At 41.0% G+C, this 23,876-nt stretch overlaps 1 protein-coding gene across 1 annotated transcript; it reads right to left on the bottom strand.

The window, feature by feature from the left end:
- Positions 1–1,990: 1,990 nt before the first annotated feature.
- On the bottom strand, positions 1,991–9,961 carry LOC145414161 (zwei Ig domain protein zig-8-like). Its single transcript, XM_080283726.1, has 5 exons — positions 9,916–9,961; positions 9,078–9,220; positions 8,392–8,602; positions 7,012–7,323; positions 1,991–2,190 (listed from the first exon to the last, which is right to left on the bottom strand). Exons 1-5 carry the CDS (start codon positions 9,959–9,961, stop codon positions 1,991–1,993), a joined length of 912 nt encoding a protein of 303 aa, XP_080139852.1.
- Positions 9,962–23,876: the final 13,915 nt, after the last annotated feature.

Below are 23,876 nucleotides of genomic sequence, written 5' to 3'. Positions count from 1 at the left end.
GATGTACACACACCTTACACATATCGAAGCGGAAATGAGACAGTAACCAGAATGTAGAACCTTTTTTTTGCATTTATTCATTTATATTCCAAAAGGCAAGTCTGTAATAAAGTATCGTCTTTTTCAAGTTATTCACAACGTTTTTCAAGGGATGAATTACCAAGAAGTATGTGAAACCATTTTTATTTATTCATTTTTTTTTCCCAGTATGCAAGAGTTTGTCAAAGAACATCGCCTCTTCGCATTATTCACGACGTTTTCCAAGGCTGATAAATTATGAAGGGTGAACCCCCCAAAATAATAATAATGAAATGTGGTTTGTTCCCTGTCGTGTTATTTTTATTTATTTATTTGTTTATTTATCGTACTAGTGCAGAATCACCCATGGTCCGTATTCTTCGAGAAGCAGGAGGTTCCGTAGCACCTTTTCCTCGGCGCTTTATTTTGAGTATTACATCGCATTATTCTCCTGTATGCTGTTTATATCATTAACACAGATTCTTTGATTATTTCTCGTTCCACCTACAAAAACAGATCACAGAACATTTCCCGCGTTTCTCGTTCTCCCTTCAAATAAAAATCTTTCTCATTTCTCATTCTTCCTGCAAATCACATAATCTTTATTTCTCGTCCTTCCTACAAAAACAAGTCTTTCCTTAATTCTCCCTCTTCCTGCAAATCACAAATCTCTCCTTATTTCTCGTTCCTTCTACAAATTCAAACCACCTTTTCTTTTCTCGTTCGTCCTACAAAAAGAGAAGTCTTATTCCTCATTCTTCCTGCAAATCACAAAATCCTTTATTTCTCGTTTTACCTTTAAAAAATAGTTACAGCAGGGACTATATTAAAAAAAAAATCCAGGTCGAGGCATGACTTGGGAGAAAATGGGATCGTTACTGAGTAGGGACAAACACCTGTAGATCCTTTGCTCGGTCACCCCTCACAGGAAGTAGAGAAGGATAGTGGTTATATTTATGAAACGACTGAATCACATAAGCATATTTTTTCTGACCCTAACCCCTCAGAAAAAGAGTGTTAGAATTAAAGAAAAAGCCAAAGAAGAAGAGAATTATCAACACTAGTAAGTGAAAGAGGAAGAAGGAGGAGGAGGAGGAGAGGATGTGGAGGAGAAGGAGGAGAGAAGAATGAAGACGAGAGGAGTAGGAGGAGGAGAGGAGAAAATGGAGAAGGAAGAGGAGAGGAGGAGGAGGAGGAGGAGGAGGAGGAGGAGGAGGAGGAGGAGAAGAAGAAGAAGAAGAGAAGAAGGAGGAGGAGGAGGAGAAAAAACAGGATGAGAAAGTAAAATCCTCGTGCACCTGCTAGACAAATGGATAAGTGAAAATTATTACGAAAAAGCCTATAGCAAAACAAACTGAAAAATTAAAAGGAGAGAGGATTGGAAGGAAAGGCCAGAGAACATGATGATAAATAATATGATAAACAATAAACAATGAAGAAATACGAATTATAATAAAGCAAAATATACTGAAATCGTTAATGAGGAGAGACAATTTCGGATTCTAAAAAAAAAAAAAATAGCTCCTCTTCCATATCACTTATTAGAATTTCCGAAGACATTTTTATTTCAGTTGCAGGACTTAAGTAATTTTCATTTTTTTTTTGTTTTTTTTTACTTTGTTCATGAAGCTCCTACTCTCGTATATCTTCTATTCTTCTTCTTCTTAGACGTGGTTGCGACTTATGGGATAATTTTGTGAATAAGTAAGGTGGTCATTGTTCGGAGACTGTGTGTGTGTGTGTGTGTGTGTGTGTGTGTGTGTGTGTGAGTAGAGGGGTGGCATGTAGGCTATCCGTGCGTGACTGGGGGGAGAGAGAGAGAGAGAGAGAGAGAGAGAATCAGTGTCCGTGAATCTACCATGAGATACAAGAAAGACGAGTAGACAATAAAGTAATATTCCATGGCCACAGCGTAGTCTGGCGCGTTGCACTTCCTCTCCTCTCATAAACTTGCAGAAACCGAGAACCCCGGCTATTTGAGACCCTTGTAGACCACACCGCCCCCCCTCCATCCCCTCCAGGCTCCCCCTCCCCTCCCGGTGACGTCATGGGGGTGAGGGGAGAGAGGGGAGGGCCACAGGAGCGCGAGGGTAGATGCAAGAATCAGCCACCAGGGGGAAAATGGCGCTGCAATCCTCGCCGAGCCCTTGTGGATGGCGGCTGGTTCCTCGTCTGTGGAAGGGGATGCCAAAGTAAATTTATCAGTCAGCTCTAATGACTTTAATAGTTTTCAACGCCTCCACTAAATGGTTTCATGCCATCCTAATTATATACCGTCATTAATAACTACCTTTATAACCTCTAGCATATCAATAAGTCAACTATCTATCTATCTATTGCCAGACGCCTCAATCCCGTTTGGGGTGGCCACAAACAAATCGCCTCCAAGTCACCCTGTCCCCCGCCATTTCACTGCCCTGCTCCCAACTCACACCCCCCTCTCTCATATACCTCTCCACCCCATCCCTCCATCTCATCCTCGGCCTCCCCCTCCCTCTTCCCCCCTCCACCTCACTCACATATACTGTACTCTCTTCGTTAGTCTTTCACCCTTCATCCTCTCCACATGGCCAACTACAATGCATAATTCCTTGCATATTCTAATTTCGCAACATCATCGTACTGTCCAAATTACTCAGCCTCTTCAGTACCAAATCACATAGCCTTCAGCTTCTCAATAAATAAGCTTTAATATCATACCTATAACATTATATCCTAATTGCCTATCTCATATTGCATGGCCTAATCACATAACTTACACCCTCGTCAATAATCAGCTATATTACTTTCAATATATTAATAACACAGCCTTCAGTAACAACCCTACATATCTGTGCTTCCTAATGACCTACATAATTTTGCGCACCCTAATTACAAAGCGTTAATTACACACAGCAGAACACACTATTACATCGTGCCCCGCAAGAGATCCAATCAGCTGAGTGGAGCAATCAAGGACAGGCAAGATGGCAGGCGATCTCTATATTACTTTGATAAGGAAGCCCGGAACTGCAGTCAAGAACTCGTAAACACAAATATGAAACAACTCTCAGGTTGTCATGGCTAAATCTGAAAGCCGCATGCGTTTAGGGTTAATATATTTTGCCGTTGTGTTACTGATATACGCTTACGCTTTACTGAGTTCGCATCAAGGGTTCGTTTACACAAAGAAAAGTTCGAACTGTTATATCGAACATAAAGAACAAACAATTATGCTGTTCCATAGTGTCATGTTGCTGGTCATATATGAAAAGATGATATATTATTTGAAATTCGTTCATTAGGGTTCATTCAAGTTCACACAGTACTGTGATGTAGGCTAATACTTCGTTTGTATACATTCTGCTTCGAAATGCAACATGAATCAACATAAGACCCTGTTACTAGGCTATCAAGTACTTAAGTTTGCTCCAATAATTGTTATTCTATACGTTTAATAATAATAACTCACGGTTTACTAAGCTTTGGGCATAAGGTTTTTTGCATAGTCGAAACCAACCCCTTTATTGTTGTCCCGACCGCGTGGTTCCGACCGTGGCGACTGGCTGGCGGGGTTGACAAAATATCTACAAGTGCCCGCCTAGAGTCCTAAGTGTAAATAGTGAGATTTTCTCTTCATGTTACAAAAAAATACGTGTAAGGATATTAATTTAGTGCCAGTAATAATCATGTTTATGGACGATTACATCATTATATCCCGCTCTTCGACTCTACGGAACGTGGATGTAGCTGTAGCCAGTGACGTCACTCACAAGAGAAGCGCTCACGAGTCGGGGGAGACGTGGATGACGATGCTCCTCCCGTTGCCCTAGTTTTTGTTGTATTGTTTGTAACTGTGGTTCGATAGTAGACTGATAGGGTGCCTGCGAGAACGAAATCACCCTAAATTGCTCAGTGGTGTGTCAAAGGTAAGTCGGATTTGAACTGGTGATGCTCTGGAGATGTTGTCATGGTGATTGTTTACGGCAGGGGTGAAGGCGTGCCAGTCTGCATGGCCGTAACGAGTTTTACGCTTTTTTTTTTGCTGTGAACGAATTTGTATTTTATTCCGTTTATCGTTACGCAATTTTATTCAGCCTAGAGAAACCTACCGCTCCTAGAAGGTAATAATAAAGTTGCCATTTGTTTTGACGGGAAAGAGGTGAGGAAAACTTGAGTAACGTAACTTTCGGCTGGTTTTATTAAGCTGTAGAAATACCTTACCATTTTAAATCCAACTCTTCCTGGTTGTTTTCTATATTGTTCTAATCCTATTAGCGGTGGTAAAGAATTGTTCGCATTTTATTTATTTAATTTTTCATCGCTCATTCCGATTTCAGACGCGTGTTTGTTTCGCATGTGTAGTGGCGGCCTTTCTAAAGTCTACACATCTACCGGTATTTAATGTTACTTGCCAGACATATATTCATAACTTAGCCATATCATACTTAACGTAAACTATCGAAACTAACCCAACCTAACTTAACCTAACATACCAGAAAATAACCTAACCTAACCAAAAAATAACAACCTAATCAAGCCTAACAGTGTAACCAACCAAGCCTAACCTAATTGAGGCAACCAAACCTAACCTAACCCAACCAGTTAAAATTACGGGTCACGCGGTATTTTTAAATTTCCTATTGGAATGACGTGTTGACTATTTTTTTTGTAGATTAGCGTATACAGTAGGCATTTTTTTTTTATGTTTGCCCTAAAAACTATATCCCGGTGGTTCCATTATTGTACTTCATACCTCGTTTATCTTGGATTTTACGGAATAGGAGGTTTATCAATTTAATCGCCGAGCGTTATTTTGCTAATCTGTATAATATTTTGTATTAAGATTTTGCTTTATGATCACACCCACCTTCGTCTTCGCATGGTAGCGTGATGAATACCGAACGCGCCATGATTACCAAACGCTCTTAACGCATGTTTTGGCCTGTCTTACCCCTGCCCTCAGTTTCATTGCAAGACTACGGGCGTTAGTTTGCAAGCTAAGATAGATTATAATCACTAGGGGTTCTGGGGGCGAAGTCCCCCAGTTAGGTTTCAACGCCTCTCCAGTTAGGTTTCCACTGCAATTTATGATGTTCAAATTGTATACATTTGAACTTGCTTGATGTACTGACGTCGTGTCCAGTCGGCGAGAACGGCAGTAAACACGCAGTCGAGGGGGGGGGGGGAGGAAGGCGTCCTTTTAAAATCTCAAAGTAGGTATATTTTGTTTGTTCTCACCAGTATTTTTTGTTCGAAAATAAAATGTTCATAAACGTGACGTATCTAGTACTAAAATTATTTTCCTTAGGAACGTGAGTTAAAAAAATATTGAATTTCTGCGTAACTGCCGTCTTGTCTGCCTCAAACCTAACCTAACCTAACCTATTGCAGCTGCACCTAACCCGCCAAAATGGAAAAAAAAAAAAAAAAAAATGAGTTTAGGTCAAATTTGTAGCTTTTAGAATGTGTCCGCCACTACGTCAAATAAGCAGCAACACGTCGGGAGAACAAAGTATGGATTTTATGAGTAACCTCCCACACACACTAATAATAATAATAATAATAATAATAATATAATTTAATCGGGAAAATATGGAAATTGGAAGAGTAGGAATCGAATTTGTAACGGGTGTCTGCTGCTTAAACTAAACTGAACATTTATTGAATTTCCTTTTGTATTTCAGATAAGACGATTTTACCGAGCCGAATAAAAGCCTCCACAGTCACAGGACGTAGACTGACTGGAGAGTGACTGGTGGTTGAACTCTTACTGGCTCTACACCTACAGCGCAGGTAAGTTAGTATTCCTTTTTTTTTTGCATTTATATATTTTCCTTTTGGGGCATCATATTTGTACGAACTAAGGCCAGACTGAGGTAGCATCTTTGTTTATACTTTTTTTTTTCAAATTTATACTTTTTTTTTCATTTTGAGGGCATCAGATATACTAACTTTGCTCAGTTTTACACTAATATAATTGAAGAATACTTAATATAAACTATCGCAACTTGAATTAATGTAACAAATATAACCCAGTAACATCGGCTCAAGCTAACCATACTGTCAAATCACGATCAACAATAGCGTATGTATAGGTACTGTGCAGTTGCTGTGCAGGATTCTGTTATGAGTGCAATTATTCTTGTTGCAAGCTAATACTGCCAGGAAATATGAGTAAAAATGCGTTTGTGGTAGGTTAGTTAGGCTATACACGGTACCATGATTTCCAGAGCAGGCTTTGTGTGTCAGATATGTCGTTAACCAATATTATTTTTGCATTTTAATATGAGAGTACAGTAATTAATCACACACTGACAACTTTTTAAATCAGATAAAAATGTAACAGGTAGAATTAGGGAGCAGTGAGTGATGTGCAGTTAGGATACCCATGCTGGTGAGCCGACAGGGTTAAGTTAGCAAGGACGTGTGGAGGCAGAGTTGTTACCCCCTCCGGGATTAAGGCGTCTGGCTGGAGATAAACTTGAGAGTTAGTGTTAGCTGAATCAGTGTGCAAGAGGGAGGGTGAGAGGGTGGATGCATTGAACACGGATATGCACTAAATAGGGCGAGGCAAAATAGGAATCAGTCTATCTAGATTTCAGAACATAAGGTATCAGGAGCATAGCCAGAATTTCGTTATAGCGGGAGCCTTGTTCTTGATGTTCAGCTGTTTGGAGTTTATTGTAACAGTATTTAGAATTTTAGTCATTAAAAAAACCTTAGCATTGAAAAGTAAAGGAAACGACCCAGGAAACACTCATTGATAGTGAAGGAGTTAATAAAAGTATAAGTAAATGACAAAATTGGTCTCCTCGTTTCTCTTGTTTTTCTAGAAAGGGGGATGAAGGTTGGAGAGGGAGAGGCAAGTGTAAATATGAAAAATGAATCGGTAAGGGAGAGGTGTTTGGAATTATTCGAATGAGTCTCCGTTTACAATGTGGGGGAGACACGTGTACCTGTAAAAAATGAATCGGTAAGGGAGAGGTGTTAGGAATGATCCACGTAAGTCACCGTTTAGAACATGGAGTATGGCGGTGGCGGGGTGGAGGTTGGAGGGCTGGCACGTGTAGTTCCCCGCGTCGCTGGGTCTGGCTTTGGAGATGAGCAGCGTCGACGTCATGCTCATCTCACTCCCCTGCCCTCCACGCTGCCACACGCTGAACTTGAGCCGCGGGTGTCCGTAATCAAGCAGCCTTTCCCCCGACCGGTACCAGAAGATGTAGTCCGGGAGTTGCACGGTGGAGCTGACGGTGCACTGGAGCCGAACCGTGGAGCCCAGCCGAACGTACTTTTCCTCCGCCCCCATGATCTCCACTTTCGGCACTGTTGGAGAGAGGGAAGATGTAACTGACGAAAGGTTAAAAATAAATAAATAAATAAATAAACGAAAGTAGATGAGGAAGATTTGTGCTGAAATGTTAAAAAAAAAAGAAAAAAGAAAAAATAGGAGAGGGGTAAGCTGTGACTGGCTAAATGTAAAAAAAAAAAAAAATAAATAAAAAGCGAAACTTATCTGGTATCGTATGCAACTCTTCCACGAAAATGATAAGGAAAAGGAAATTCAAAATCATAATAATAAAGGGTGTTAACGAAGAGAATTCCATGATAAAAGGAAATAACTCTATACACATAAGAAGTGAAGAATCGTATGTACTATTAAAGCCACTTTCCAGGCCAGAAGTATTATGGTTTGACCTTAAATGACCTACTTAAACTACCTTGACCTAATGCAGATAATGTCCATGTGAAGAAAATAAAGGCGACCTGATTTTTATGGCGAATAATTGCTACTTCGCGTCATTTCGCTTATCTTCACACACACACACACACACACACACACACACACACACACACACACACACACACAAGAGCACCCACCTCTCCTTCCGTCTGTTTCTATCTCTAATTCTTTGTCTCTAATTTTCTCACACCTTTAGCAGTAAGATGCGTGACCAAAGATATCACATGAGGGGCCTACATCTTACTCTCGAAGGTTCCCGTGTCCCCCTCCGTCCTCTTCCTCTCCTCCCCTCTTCCTCTCCTCTCCATCCCTCTTCCCTCTCCTCCTCTTCGTTCGTTATCTCCCTCCATCCCCCTGGTATGTCTCCTTTTCTCCTCTTTTTCTCCTTCTTCATTTCTCTCTTTTCTCAGCTTCCCTCTTCCACACAAATATGCCAACACAACCCACGCGTTTTCTGTTTTGGTATCCACACAAAGGCGCACAGAAATTCCTTGTCTGTTTCCACTGGACCTCTCTCTCTCTCTCTCTCTCTCTCTCTCTCTCTCTCTCTCAACCCATCACCCACAACACGCCACCCCAACCCCTTTTCTCTCACACCCCCATTCCCCTTATTTCACCCCTCCTTCCCACCCTCCTTAACTCCCCCTCACCTATCACATTAAGATGCACCACCATGGACATCTTAGGCTCCGTGGACACCTGGCACTCGTAGCCCCCTGCGTCTCGCTCCTGGGCGTAGCGGATCACCAGTGTCCACGTGAAGGTGTCCGGAACGTAGTGGACACTGAAACGCTCATCACGGACAAAGGTGTACGTGTCCACTGTTAGGATGTCCGCGTCCCTCTGCCTTACCCATGACACCTGGAAAAAATGGAGTGGGTGTTGATGTCCGTCTCTCTAGGCCGCCACGTACACGTATACGTACTCGAACGTACATACAAATATACATGCATAAGCACTCGTACTTTATATACATACATATATACATACTAATACATCATACATACATGCATACCCGTACCCTACATACATACATACATGCCTATCAATCCCCACACCTGCACTAGTACACCTGTCATGTAATTGCTACAATTACCTTATCGGCTTTTCAAGTACACACCTGTCACTCTATCTGTAAGTTTAATTTCCTTATACCTGTCCTACTACACACACACACACACACACACACACACACACACACACACACACACACACACTTCCTCTCACTAGTCCAAACTGCCTACCGTAACTTTGGCTTATCTTTCATTTTCAATCATCGTCTTCCTCCTCTCTCTCTCTCTCTCTCTCTCTCTCTCTCTCTCTCTCTCTCTCTCACCGACTTGTCCCCGAGCTGCATGACGGCGCAGGGCAGGACGGCCTGGGTGTCCTGGTGCACGGTGACGTTCCGGGGCTGGGACCTGGGGAAGTAGGGACCTGTGTATAGCCCCGTACCTGCCCCGCCGCCCCGTACCCACACACCTGTACGAGAGAGAGACGGGGGTGGTAGATAGAGAGGGGGGGGCTAGTAGATAGAGAGGGGGTAGTAGACAGATGGGGTAACAGGAAAAATAAATACCACGACATTCAGATAAGATCAATTTTTACCTGAAGTCCAACATTAGCTAAATAAAGATCGCCTGGTGGTAGCAAGAACAAGATGAATTAGTGTCCAGAAAGTACATTGACGCCGCACCCAACACTGACCTTAACGTGTGACCTTGACCTTTGATATATACCGCAACTAAGTCCCTTCTTCCCATTCCCAATTACAGTATATGTGCAGACTGAGATCCATTTCTAATCAGGCTCTCTTGAAATAACCCCTCACCGTGGATATTGAACTTTGACACATAATCTTCGACCTTAACTTTTAGTCGATCTTTACCAAAATCAGATTACTTTTCCTGGGACACAACCAATGTAACTTTCATTTTTGATCTAAACAGCGTCTGATGCATACAATACATACATACATACATACATAAGGTGCATACATAAAATTCAACATACATACGTGCGTACATACATAATCCTAATGACGTAACTAGTAAGACATCACCGTATTCAAAAGGCAAACCTGTTTTTCATTTTATATCTTACTGCTGAAAATTCAATCTGTACATCAAACCAAAAAGAGAAAAAGAAAAAGGGCCAACGTAAATGGGGGGACTTACCCAGTAGGAAGAAGAGGGGCAGCACCACACCCCTTCCGGCCTCCATGGTCACTCTTGCTCTCCCTCACGGCCGTCTCCTGGGTCCTTCTGTTTCCTTCATGGCCTCCTGGAGTAGCCCTCTCTTATTTTGCCCTTCTCTGTGTTTTCTCTCTGTGTGTGCTGTGTTTTGCTTGATTTTCTTAGGTGTTTAAATTCGCTGTTTTTCTTGGCGTGTTGTGATCTAATTCTCAGTTTCTCGTGGCGTCTTGATCTGATTTATATACTGTTTTTCTTGATGCCTTGGAGTGCAGACAGTAGGCAATGTTTTGTTACTTTCTGCCCGTTTGCTAAGACTTTTTAAATATTTATAATTGCCTTATTTTGCTTGTGTTTTTATATAATCGTTTTGTTTTGCCAATTTTTATGAAATTTCTTGATGATGCAGTGGATGACTATCGTTTCTGTTTATGTTTCAGTATAGCAATAGTTTCTAGAGCAGGTTTTGTATTTGTCGGTTTGTCTTCGTTTTCATGCGTGTATTTTGTCTTTTTTTGTTGTATTAGAGAATTTTTTATAGACGAGATTTATTTTAAGTTTGCTTGTGATCTTTCTGCTTTATTGTTGTTGTATTTTTTGACGTCACCTAAATTCCTGTGAAATGAAAACAAGAAGGTATGAAAACAAAACGTGAAAACAGAAAACGGTGGAATTCTCTCGTGCAAGGGTGACTTATGTAAATGTTATCGTCTTCAGTTATGGGTCTTTAGGTGTAATGTAATCCCTCTCTTTATCTCTTTCTTCTCCTCTCCCTCTCTCTTAATAGTTTCCTTCTTTTCTTTTTGTCTCTCTTTATCTAATACCGTCTTTCTATCGTCTCATTATTCTCTCTGTATATTTCTTGTATTTCTCATCACTCTTCTTCTTTTGGTGTATCGTCGCTTAATATTGTTTCTCCCCCTCACTCTTCCCTTTTTCTCTTCCCTTGTTCCCTCTTTCCTTTTCCTTTATTTCTTTAGCCTCTTCTCTTCCTCCTTTTCTGTGTTTCTCGTTTGTTCTATTTCTTTATCCTCTTCTCTTCCTCCTTTTCTGTGTTTCTCGTTTGTCCTCCCCTCTCCCTTTATCCTCTTCTCTGCCCTCTTTCTTTTCTATATTTTCTTTATCTTCTCCCACTCTCTTGATCCCTCTTGTCTCTTCTGTATTTCCTTCTTCTTTCTCCCCCCCTTCCCTCTCTGTCCTCTCTTTTCCGTATTTCTTTGTTCTTTATCTTCTCTTTCCTGTATTGCCCATTTCTCTTCTCACTCAATCCTCTTCTCTTTCTCTTTTCTGTACCCCCCTTTCTCTCCTATATTCTCCCTTCTCCCTTCTATGTCCCCTTTATCTCTTTACCTACGTGATTCTAGTAATTATCTCTCCCTTTCTATCGTCCTCAGTATCTCATCGAGCGTTTGTCTTTGAATTAGATTATCTCCAAACTCATTTAGAAACCAATATCCACTAATATCTATAATTCATTCAGAGGAAAAATTCGCTGTTGTTTTTGTTCCGAAAGGGGGTTAGGATGATGAGGATGTATTGTAAATTTTTTGAGTGTAAATAGCTGGTGATGGTGGAGGGTGGTGAGTGATGGTGATATTACGGTGATGGTGATTGTGGGATGGTTTGTGATAGTGATGGTGACTGTGGGATGGTTTGTGATAGTGATGGTGACTGTGGGATGATTTTAAGTGTTGGTGAATGATTTTGTGATGTGATGGTGCTAGTGACTGGGATTGTTTTAGGGATTGGGTGATTGTTTGTGATGGTGATTATTAGTGATTGTGATAGTGATGAGAGTGATTGTGTGGTGGTTTGTGATGGTGATGGTGTGATTGTAAGTCCTCTCTTTTCTTTGTGATTGTGATTGTTAGTTTTGTCTCTTATTGTCTATTCTTTTTCTCTTTTCCTCTTGTTTTTACTTCCCACTTATCTTCTCCTATCTCTCTTTTGTGGCTGGTTTTTCTCTCTTATTTGTCTCTGTATATTCTCTTTTTCTCCTTTCCTTCTGTTTTCTCTTCTCTCTTCTCTCCCCTTATCTTCTCTTTTGATGCTGCCTTTTGGTCCTGAAATAGAAAGAGGTAAAAGGTATTAGCTTATCTACTTATATTACCGGTTCCCAGTTCATGTTATCATCAGCACTGGCGATATTGGATGCCTTACCAGTTTGCACCCCCCCCTCCTCTCTCTCTCTCTCTCTCAGCTCAGGTAAACGAGGCTAATTAACCTAACAGCGCGGAAGGTAGGTTAAGTGGAGGAGGGATGGTCTTGGAAAATCCGCTCTCATTTTGGTGTTTCGTTGTACCATCAGGAATTTATGCCTGTCTATCTACCGGTCTGTCTATATCTGTCTGTCTGTCTACCTATCTATCTATATTCGAATTCTTTGATAAATGTGTATTGAAATTATGAATATTTATGAGCTCTCCGTCTGTCTGTTTATGTCTTACTGTCCATTTACCCGTCTTCTCTGTCTGTCGGTTTGTGTCTGTCTGTCACTGAATGTCTGTCTATCTATATTTTTATCTATCTTCTGGTTGGTGTATCTATCTGTCTGCCTGTCTCGTTCTCGCCAGATCCCTAATTCTACCGTTGATCCAAGATGGCCTTTTAAGCTTCCCCCCCCCCCTCCACCAATCCACACCGCCCTCCCTCATAATGATCATCCTCTCTATCCATCTCGTTCTCGGTCTACCTCTTCTCCCCTTCCCTCCTGCCAGACCAAGTAACCCTCCCACATGTACCCTTATACTTAGTCTCCCTAGTTTTTCTGCCATTCCCTATTATTTTTTGTATTTAACTTTCTCCCTCTGTTTACAAGGAATAATTATCACAGAGAGGACACGTGTATATAGAAACGAAGAGGTTTATTTATTATACTGTACTGCTGACTTACTGCTTAGAGTAAAATTTGTGCAGGTTTCAGATTTTTAATAATGTTTGGTTAAATTTATAGTGTTCAGTGTAGCCTGTTACGTAGATGTTAATGTCAGAGAGAGAGAGAAAAAATGTGGGTGTGTGAGTGCCAGAGTTATGTGGATATGAGTTTCTGAGAGTCACGTCAAGCACACACACACACACACACAGACGGCCTGCCTGCCATCACGAAGCCCCAGGTGTTGGCAGGGGAGTGATGGCAGATGGTGGCAAAGCATTGGGTTTATGAGATTCCTGTGTGTGTGTGTGTGTGTGTGTGTGTGATTCCCTGATAGCGTGCTTCTTAGTGTCCCCCGTGTGTGTGTGTGTGTATAGTTTATGACATTCCCTGATGGCGTGCTTCTTACTGTGCCCGTGTGTGTGTGTGTGTGTGTGTGTGTGTGTTAGAGGCTTCTTCACTAACCCCTTCGCCACAAAACGTCTGCTCTGAGTCTACAGGTAGCAGGAATGAATGAAAATATGCGTTGTGTTTTTGAAGGGGTTGAAAGTATTGTTTATATTCCAACCAAATATATGGGAATAGGAGTGACGATGATGATGATGATGAATTTAGCTTTAGAATGCAGGGACAGTCATTCTCTCTCTCTGATACAGGGCAAAAAATGAGCTTTATAAATGTGAAAATACATGTGCCTACAAATTCCCTTTATGTGTTCAGTAGGTTGAAATATTATGCTTTGCCAGGCGTACAGTACTCAAGCATCGAATTACGTGTGATTGATTTTGAGTTGTTATTATTTACCGTTTTATAATTACCTCATTACACGTGGAATTATCTGTCTGTAAATACTTGTTACACTGGATTTTACGCAATGCTCTCACCTCTTTCTCTCTCTCTCTCTCCCCTCCCTCCCTCCCCCTCCTCTCTCTCTCTCTCCCCTCCCTCCCTCCCCCTCCTCTCTCTCTCTCTCTCTCTCTCTCTCTCTCTCTCTCTCTCTCTCGATTTTAAGGAAAGTACTAATATTCCCTCTTCCATGTTCCTCTCATAACTTTCGTCTGGCTCGCTTTTTTTTTGTTTTTTTTGTAATTTTAAACAAGGAAGTAATGTTTTCCCTTCCCTTCGTGCTCTCTCTCTCTCTCTCTCTCTCTCTCTCTCTCTCTCTCTCGTTACCCGTACTACCTCGTTAGGCCCCAAATCACTGCCATCACGCTGCCACGGTCATTACGGACTAACGCCGGGCCAATTAGAGGGCATGTGTGAGCAGGTCCGATTGTTTGGGTCAGACACACCCTAATTACGGTGGTTAATGACTGTACCGGGCTGCAGTTAGACTGGTTAATGACTACCAGACTAATTAGAATGGTTAATGACTACCAGACTAATTAGACTGGTTAATGGATGTACTCTTGCAGGGAAACTAACGATTACCATGTAATTTGAATGACCAGCAGGATGTGATTTGATTGGTTAATGACTAGTAGGCTGTAATTAGAATGGTTAACGACTGTACTAGGCAGTAATTAGACTGGTTAATGCCTGTTGGGTTAATAATACTGATACTGTTTAAAGACTATGCCGTAATTATAGTGGTTAATGACTACAAGGCTTTAATGAGGTTGTTAATGACTCGACATTGTTGGTTGGGTGTAATGATGGGCTGTGGCTGCTGACACTGGCGGTATGAGCTTGTACTAGAATTCCTCTCTCTCTCTCAGGAAAATTTGTTCAATGAATCGCATCGCTTTGATTTCCCTCTAATTCCTCAATAAAAAGTTATATATTTTGGCTTGGAGATGTGTTAATGAAGATAATTGTATGGGTTCGGTCTAGAATTTTTTGTTTATTTTGGTTAGTATCTAGATTTGTAGTTCATACTTGATCGCGGAGATGTTGCAGTGACCTCACCTTCCACCTCCTCTTTGGCCTCTTCTTTCCTCCACACCAGCCTTCCACCTCCTCCTTGACCTCTTCCTCCACACCGGCCTTCCAGCTCCTCCTTGGCCTCTTCCTTCCTTCATACCAGCCTTCCACCTTCCCCTTGGCCTCTTCCTCTCTTCCTACCCTTCCAGTCCGTATATCCACTTTACAAGTCTCTATCCACTACAGCAACACACCCAGGTCAACTCCTTCCATCATACTGCGTCTACTTCCACATCACATTCTTAAGCTAATATCTCAATCTCAAACCACCACACTCCATTATTTCGACCCTGGCACTTCTTTTCCAACACTTTCACTCCAGACCTGTTCCCAGCATTCCGAATCCACGCCTCGCATTCATATAATACATTAGCACCACTTTGTACTTAACTATCTTTCGTAAACCCTGATATGTTTTACTTATTAGCTTCACAGTGACCCTCATAGTAAGTAGCTTTCGTCCCCTTTCAAATCTATGGGTTTGTTTCTAGTTCCTAAGTTTCAGTTAACGTTACTATGTTCAGTCTCAAAGATCACACTTAATCATTCTACTTTATTTCCCCCCTCTTCTTCCTGTATCATTCTCAGGTGGTAGATTGTGGCCTGGATTAAATTGATGTGGTAGAGCGAAATACTCCCTTTGTTTTCTCTCTCTTGTTACTCAGTAGAACAGTTTACATAAATCAGGCGTGTACCATGTTTACGTGGTATTTTGTTCAGGTAGGATCTCTGTTAGAACATGATAGTGTGTATCTCTGGGTGATTAAATTGTGTTCGTTTTATGTCGTGCACTTCTCTACTTTGCAGGTCGCCAAAATCTCTCTCTCTCTCTCTCTCTCTCTCTCTCTCTCTCTCTCTCTCCCTGGCTGGAAAGGAACAGTTACAATTAAAGAATGAATTGTTAACTTGGTTCCCTTGAGTCCTTTTCATATGTTCAGTATAAATCAGTAAATGAGGAGGAAATGTACCGTACGAGCATCCTTAGTACCGTTTATTAATTTATTGAGTACTTGCCTTGCTGATAATAAATGTTTTTTTGGTTTATTAGACATTACTGGGTTATCCTTTTCCGTAACCATTTTTTCTTTTTTTCTTTAAATTCCTTGTCACAAACCCATTCTCTCATCTGTTGTTACTCACTCTCCCTTGTCACAGGTCTCAGTTCTCTCTCTCTTTCTCTCTCTAAGCCTAAAGAATGAAACGTCCATCAATTAACAATATAAATAGCTAATTGTCTTTGTTTCCCGTGAGGTACTCAGTGAAGGGAAATATATTTTAAACAAGATTTTCCATTGTTAAGCATAATATATATTTTTATAATAATTTATAGTATTATTAGGATTATATGATAGCAAAGGCATAATTGCTGTTTTTCACACACAATTTGCGCAAACACCAATGTCGCACATCGTTTTCTACGCTTTTTCCTCCCACGACTCGCGTGCAAACTATTTTTTTGTTTTTGTTTTTGTTTTAATTGAAGCGAAGATGCACTTGACAGGTTGATGTTTGGCTGGATGCAAAATGTCCCAATAACTGACCCAAATTACCCCCTCAGCTGTATGTTGTCAATTAATAATGCGAACGAGTAAAGAGGTTGTAAAGTAATGTTGCATTCAGCCAATCATCACCAACCTGTCCAGTGCATCTTCGCCTCGCTTAAAAAAAAAAAAAAAACGGTATAGTCCGTCCTTTTTTTTTTTTTTTTTTTTTTTCACGCTATTGCTCTCTCTCTCTCTCTCTCTCTCTCTCTCTCTCTCTTGAATCGGCCACTTGGGAGTTTTGGACTATGAGAATGTGGAAAATACCGACACTGATAATTTTCGTAGTGTCAACATAAATCGCTTGTAAAGTTTATATCACGTGAAAATATATTTGACATTTCACCACGTATTTATTGAGAGAGAGAGAGAGAGAGAGAGAGAGAGAGAGAGAGAGAGAGAGAGAGAGGAGAAAAGGAGAGCGGACTAGTATGCAGAGAGTAGTGAACAAAACGTTGTATGGCAGTGGTGTATACGTAAATGAGAGAGAGAGAGAGAGCAGTGAAGAAAACGATGTATGGCAGTGGTATGTACGTAAATGATGAGAGAGACGCGCAATAAGGGAAATAATAAGCAATGTCTCACCCTGAAAAGATGGGCGGTTTTCGATACTCCATTTTCGTTATGGCATAAGCGAATCACAGCTTAGATCAGCAGGTACTTAACAAAATGTGTGGTATTGTTCACTCGATTATCTTTTATCTTCAGCGAGATTTGTGCTAATACTACTAGAAAATTTTCAGTATTTATTTATTTATTATTTTTAGCTTCTGTGTAGTCCAAGTCTTGCAAATGGCCGATTCTTACTCCCAAACTTACTCTCCCTTTGTATCAGCGTATTTCTCCCTTGTCGACCACATCCCTTTCTCTCACACCATTCACGAACACCTCTCTCTCTCTCTCTCTCTCTCAGGTGGGGGGAGGGGGAGCGACCTTAATTAAATAAGTAAATTGGGTATCCAGTGCGGTTCCCTTCATTCTCCTGTACCCCCACCGTAGTACTGTATTTGGGGGCAGCAGAATGCACAGTCATCATCATCCCTTCCTCATTCTTGTTTTATCGTTCCTATGTCACTTTTTATTTTTTTTTAAAGGTAAATATATATGCTTGACTGTAATGTTGAAGTTCCTCTCTCTCTCTCTCTCTCTCTCTCTCTCTCTCTCTCTTTCTGAGGTGGAAGGGAGAGAGCAACCTTAATTTTTACTGCCAGTTGTAAACAGTGGTCCCTGATTTACCATAAATTGTAAAGTTCTATATATACTAAACCACTTTTACCCAAACTTTACTTATATTTGTGTCTTGTAGCTTATTTCACGTAGCTCTGTGGGAGAAAAATACAATGCTACGGCTCTACATCTTTTCCGTACCACTTCTCATTGACCAGCAGCGTATTTTCGGGGTAATCTTATTTTACAACTCAGCAGTGACGATGTGGGGATGGTCATTTTAGGCCATGTCGGAGCAAAAACTATGTCGTTCAGCTGGTTATACTTTACCAGCTTCGTTTCCTTCTTTATTTTGTTTTTTTAATAATGTCTTCTTGGTCCTATGTGCATGTACTTAAGTTTCACTGAACTTTTGATATGTTGTGTAATCTCTGTCTCAGTACACACGACTCATTAATACGTGGTGCAGCGTAGTGGATGCACCTGATTTATCTTTAAGTGGGCAGTAAAGTACAATATATTGGGGTAAGACGTGCCCTTTGTACAGTAGGTCGGGGTGATTGCATTAATATAATTTTTAATAGTAATAGGTGCGATTGTTCTTACTTTGGTTGATGAGGTGAATTTTTCTTTTTCTCTGTGCATTTTTTTTTTTTTATTATTATTATTGTCACGCATATCTCTAGTAATCACTCATGACCTCCCTTCTCTGGCACTTACATTTATTAAATTCCTACCCATAGATCCTCTCTTTCTCTGGTTTGATAAATCTGTCACATGCTTTCAGTCTGTCTCTCTGGTTTAATGAATCTCCTTTATCACGTGCTCTTTCTCTCTCTCTCTCTCTCTCTCTCTCAGCGGTGGAGGGAAGGGACGAACCTCACTTAAATCAACAAAAAGCCTAACCAGCCGTCCCCAAGATCCTCATTAGGACGTCGTTAAGTTACCATTTATTGAGGCCAACAGAATTCTTCAAAATCTGAACTATGTATTTAATTATAAGTTTGGCTGATAGAGGTGTGACTTAATTCTTTATCATGTAAGTCTCAGTAATTCTTATATACTTAATCCCTATCCCTCTTTTTATCAATGTATCACTCTATAAGGGAAGGGAAAGAAAAACTAAAGATCGATGTAATTGAAAGGTCTCTGGGATCCCTTAAGGTGCGCAGTACTCTTTTATAAATTTCGAGTTGCCTTTCGTAAATTGTAGTCCACAGAATTCTTATGTTATTTGTTGAATAGGTTTGATATTAGAATTGTTATATCCTTCGCTCGTAATGAGTATGCGAATGTAAAAAACTTGCTAGGGAGGATAGTGAATCTCTCTTCCTTCCTTTCTCCCTCCCTCTCGTTACTATTAGTGTTCTTTTCGCTACACATTCCATATTCATTGTTTCTTCTGTCGATGTTGTTCCGTGATATATTTAATAATGCTGTTCACTTATATTACTACCTTTCCTTTACTGTTACATTATTTTCTTTGGTCCTTTAGTCTCCTTTTCCCCTATATATTTGACGGTAATTTTTAGATGTCATTTATTTTTTTTCCCTACTAATGCTTCTATGTCTTCGTGTCTTTATCGTTTTTCTGTAAAGGACGGTTGTTGTTTCATTGTCCTATTCTTAAATTGTTCTAGTATTTCATCATTACCATCATCATCGTCGTCATCATCATCATCATCATGTTCCCCTTCTTCTTCTGGTCATTATTATTATTATTATTATTCGAGCGAGGGAAGCGAGCGAGAATACAAAGCTTCAGCCGAAATGTAGACTATGAAATTCTTGCCCCATATACCTGTAGTTAGTCAAATTTCTGTGCTTGAGGAGCTCTTGAGTATATACTGTTTTCTTCCCAGCTGTTGAATCAGTGTTGGCAATACGTGTGTGAAAAGACTCATGCTTCTGCCCCAAGTGGTGTCGTAGATCAATAAAACTGTAGTAGTAGTAGTAGTTGTTGTAGGAGTGTTAGTAGTAGTAGTAGTAGTTGTTGTAGGAGTGTTATTGTTAGTAATAGTAGTAGTAGTAACAGCAGCAGTAGTAATAGTAGGAGTATTATTCTTAGCAGTAGAAGGAGTATTATTATTGTTAGTAGTAGTAGTAGTGGCTATGTTAATGTTAATAGTAGTTGTAATAGGAGGAGGAGGAGTGTTACTGTTATTATTATTATTAGTAGTAGTGTGATATAAGGGGAAGGTCTAAATCTGGGGTACTATTAATGTAATGGATGCAGTAACACAGCGACATGCCGAGCAATATATTACGCTCTGAGCACTCCCCATTACACCACCATCAGTACACCAGTAGCAGTAGCAGTAGTGGTAGTAGTAGCCGAATAAAACGAAATTCAGCAATGTACTTCATAATCAGGCGTCCTAAATAATTTTTTTTTTGTCTGTCCATTAACATTTTTTTTTGCCACGGAAAATAAAGAAATAGGGAGTTCTGTTTCGCCTTGGAAGAGTGAAGAGATTTGCCCCCTCCCCGTCTCTCTCTCTCTCTCTCTCTCTCTCTCTCTCTCTCCTTCTGCACCTTGTCCACTCACTTTCCTTTTCTCTCTCCACGCTTTTCCCCAGTACGTTTTTCTCTCCCTCTTCCCCTTTTTTCCCCCCTTCTACCCCAACGTTTCTCCTCTCTTTTCCTCCCTTTCTTTTTCCCCTCTTCCCTCCCCTTGCCTCCACAAATTGCCTCCCCATCCCCGCCTTCTCCCCTCCCATCAATTCTCATCCCCAACTGCCGGCCTGAAATGTGGCGGGAATTGTACGTAGAGTTTACCTGTGGATTTTGGTTAAACGGGACCTTCTCTTGTTTTCTTTTTCATTTTTAGTCGGTACACACACACACACACACACACACACACACACACACACACACGGTCTCCCCCTCGTGGTCTTCTTTAAGTCTTCTTTTCCCTTTCCTATTTCTTTCCTTCTCGGCTTTACCTGTTCTCTCTCCCTTTCTCGCTCCAGGTATATCTCCCAGAGTCCTCTCCTTGATTCCATTCTCTCTCTCTCTCTCTCTCTCTCTCTCTCTCTCTCTCTCTCTCATTTTCTCACTTTCTCACACCTCGCCTGCCCAGAGCCCATACCATCACAGATCCCGACAGCTAGATGATATAATAGAAGGATGACTCTTATAGATCTACCCTGATTATGCACACCAAGAATATTTTTATAAGTCTGCCCTCCTCACGCAAAAATTTTATATGTATATGGCCATTCTGGGGACGTGAGGGATTGTTATTGGAACCCACTAGCCATAAATTGAATGTTTTATGTTCATTGTGGTTTTTTTAATTCATAGGTTTTTTTTTTTTTACTTTTACCACTTTTTTGTTTTTCGTTTTTCTTTTTTCTTTCCCATTTTCTTTTTTTCATTTGTTTTCGTTTTCTTTCATTTTCTTTTTTCTTTCCCATTTTCTTTTTTGTTTTTCGTTTTCTTTCTTTTTTCTTTCTATTTTCTCTCTTCCATTTTCTTTTTTCTTTTCGTTTTTTTTTTTCTTATTTACTCAAGAATTTAGATACGCCGTTTCCGGGTGTTATTCTTACTGGAATCCACGGACCTTAACTTAATTGATTTGTTAATTTATTCTGTTTGTTATTTTAGTGGTGGGAGCATAACTAGGAGTGGCCCTGTCCGTCTCTTTCTCACTAGCGATTTTCTGAAACGTGGCACCTGATTCCCGTAGACTTTAGCGACTTCAGCGAAACCACACCACACACACCATATCCCCTGCACCCTCCCACACCTCGCCACACCACACCACACCACACCACAAACCATACCACTCTTCTACACCACACCACACCACACATCACCCTTCCACACCACGCCACTCCTAAAGCATACCGAAGGGCTCAGAAGTTCCCGCATCTCTCTCTCTCTCTCTCTCTCTCTCTCTCTCTCTCTCTCTCAGGGCATAAGAGTGGAGTGGAAATAAGGTAAAATTCTGACGCCAAATATTTCATCAGTATTGTCAAAAAAAAAAGAAAAGAAATAAAATACACCTGAATGATCCATCACAGGTAATGTATCGCCAGTTTAATGGAAAAAAATTATAGTGGACATTCAGTTATTATTTTACATTTGCTGGGTGAAAGTTTGTTGAATATTCTGTTTATTATTATTATTATTATTATTATTATTATTATTATTATTGTGGAGGAAATGAGTAAAACTATCAGTCTTATTATTGTTATTAGTGTTATTATTATTATTATTATTATTATTATTATTATGTGCTTGTTTGGGAATATTAGGACGTTTGTGTTTAAGCGTGAAGGTTATAAATTCCAGGCCTTTATGGAGATGCACTGCCTTGTCCCCCTGCATATATATCTTAACCAAGCCTAACCTGACCTGACCTGACCTTACCTCATCTCGTCACTTAACCTAACAACCGAATCTAACTTTTCCCTACATATCCGTACCGAACTTCTAACCTACCCTAACTTCGTAATTTAACCTCACCAAATCAGGCTTAACCTCCAGCCTTCAACCTCCAACCCTCAATTCTCAACCTCCAACCCTCAACCTCTACCTCCAGCCTTCAACCTCCAATTCTCAACCTCCAACCTCAACCTCCAACCCTTACCCTCCAATTGTCAACCTCCAACCCTTACCCTCCAACCCTCAACCTCCAACCTCCAGCCCTCAACCTCCAACCCTCAACCTCCAACCTCCAGCCCTCAACCTCGACCTCCAACCTTCAACCTCTAACCCTTAACCTCCACCTCCAACCTCAAACCTCCAGACTGTGACCCCATCTATTTGAGGGCGAGATGAGGAAGGACGGTCTTCTCAGAACCAATATAGATGAAGATTATTATTGGCTGAAGGAAATTGGTTGAGAGAGAGAGAGAGAGAGAGAGAGAGAGGAGAGAGAGAGAGAGAGAGAGGTGGGGAAATTGGTGAGCCTGACTGAACTTTGTGTGTTTCGTTGCATCGTTGTCCGAATTGCATGCATAGGGCTCCCTGCAACATCGCCCCCTTGTCAGTAATTGCTCTCATAGTGTTCAGTCCATTAGAGCCATCATCATCATCATCATCAGTTCAGTAGTGCTATCCCTACACCATACTTCATTTTCCTTCTTTTACCATCATCATCATCATCATCATCATCATTATCATCATCATCATCAGCTCAATAACTCATCCCTGCAACATACAGTACTTCCTTTCCTTTCTTTTGCCATCATCGTCATCATCATCATCATCAATTTATTTATACACTTCCCAATCCACCTTCCCTTCCGTCCATCCCTGACCCCTCCACAATTACCATACATCAACAGAACAAACGTTAGGTAGTTTCCACAATTTATTTCCCTCTCTGCCTCGTCCTCTCATTCCGTCTCCTGCCCAGTCCACAAAGCAACCTCTTTCCTCCTTCCCTTCGTCCACTTACTTTGCCTGTCCGTCTCATCCTCTCCCTCCATCTCAGAACCACTACAAATCAGAGCCAACGTAAAATAACTTTCGCCCTCCTTGGCCTCCGTCACTTCCTCTTCGCTTCTTCTTCTTCCTCTTTCGCCTCCTCTTTCACTTCTTCCTCTTTCGCCTCCTCTTTCACCTCTTCCTCTTCCTCCATCCCCACGTCAAGCAACTACATATTTTTGCTTTCCTGCCTCTTTCTCTCATTCCATCTCTTGGTAACGGCAAAAACGAACCCTCATTTGCACTGACTGCTTCCTCCTTGACTTCCTGTACTTATCTCCACGCCTGCCTCTTCCTCTCACTCCATCTCCAGGCCACAACAAATCAGAATCAGCAAGAAGAAAAACTGCGTTCTCCAAATTTACCTCTACTCATTTCCCTGCCTCCCTCATCCTCCCACTCCATCTCCCAGCCATCATAAAGTTAGTGTGAGCATAAACCACCTACGTAATTTATCTTCTTGCTTACCTCTTCCTCTCACTCCATCTCCCAGCGACAGCAAATCAAAGCACCATAAAAAAAGAAAGAAAAAAAAAAAAACTGATTTGCTTTTTCGCCTGCCACTCCAAGTCACTATAAATTTTAAGAAGCATAACAACTTAACTTTAATATCTCCCTGGAAGAACTATACCGCCGTTTAGAAAAGCTGTTTGTTCATTAAATATAACAGTTGCGTTGGTGCCAGAGGTGACGCCTTCACGTGGTGGCTCCGATGTAACCGGGCGGTGGAGTTGCGTGGTTATGCAAACGTCCCTCAGTTTCCCCTCTTATTCCCCCAAAGAGGATGGTGGGCTACAGGAGAAGGGCCACCTCAGCCTGCAGTCCACCGGGTTCACGTTTTCAGATGAACCTTGGGCTATAACAACAACAAATCTACAACTACTACTGCTACTACTACTACTACTACTACTACTGCCTGTGGATGCTCTAACGTATGGTTTCCTCCACTTCATTCCCTGCCTGCCTTATCCTCTCACTCCATCCCGCGGCCTCTACAAATCAGG

This window comes from Coenobita brevimanus, chromosome 98, assembly GCF_032717465.1.
Source record: "Coenobita brevimanus isolate Jiangsu-jjx chromosome 98, ASM3271746v2, whole genome shotgun sequence".
NCBI classification, from domain to species: Eukaryota; Metazoa; Arthropoda; class Malacostraca; order Decapoda; family Coenobitidae; genus Coenobita; species Coenobita brevimanus.
Note: the sequence above shows the minus strand (reverse complement) of the source record. Positions and strands in the feature narration are given on the sequence as shown.

Bases quoted from the DNA above. Each gene is read 5' to 3' on its own strand.
- LOC145414161 (XM_080283726.1), bottom strand. From the start codon at position 9,961: ATGGAGGCCGGAAGGGGTGTGGTGCTGCCCCTCTTCTTCCTACTGG. The intron at 9,221-9,915 runs GTAAGTCCCCCC...TCTCTCGTACAG, and splicing joins GCCCCTCTTCTTCCTACTGG to GTGTGTGGGTACGGGGCGGC. The intron at 7,324-8,391 runs GTGAGGGGGAGT...TCTCTCCAACAG, and splicing joins GGTGCATCTTAATGTGATAG to TGCCGAAAGTGGAGATCATG.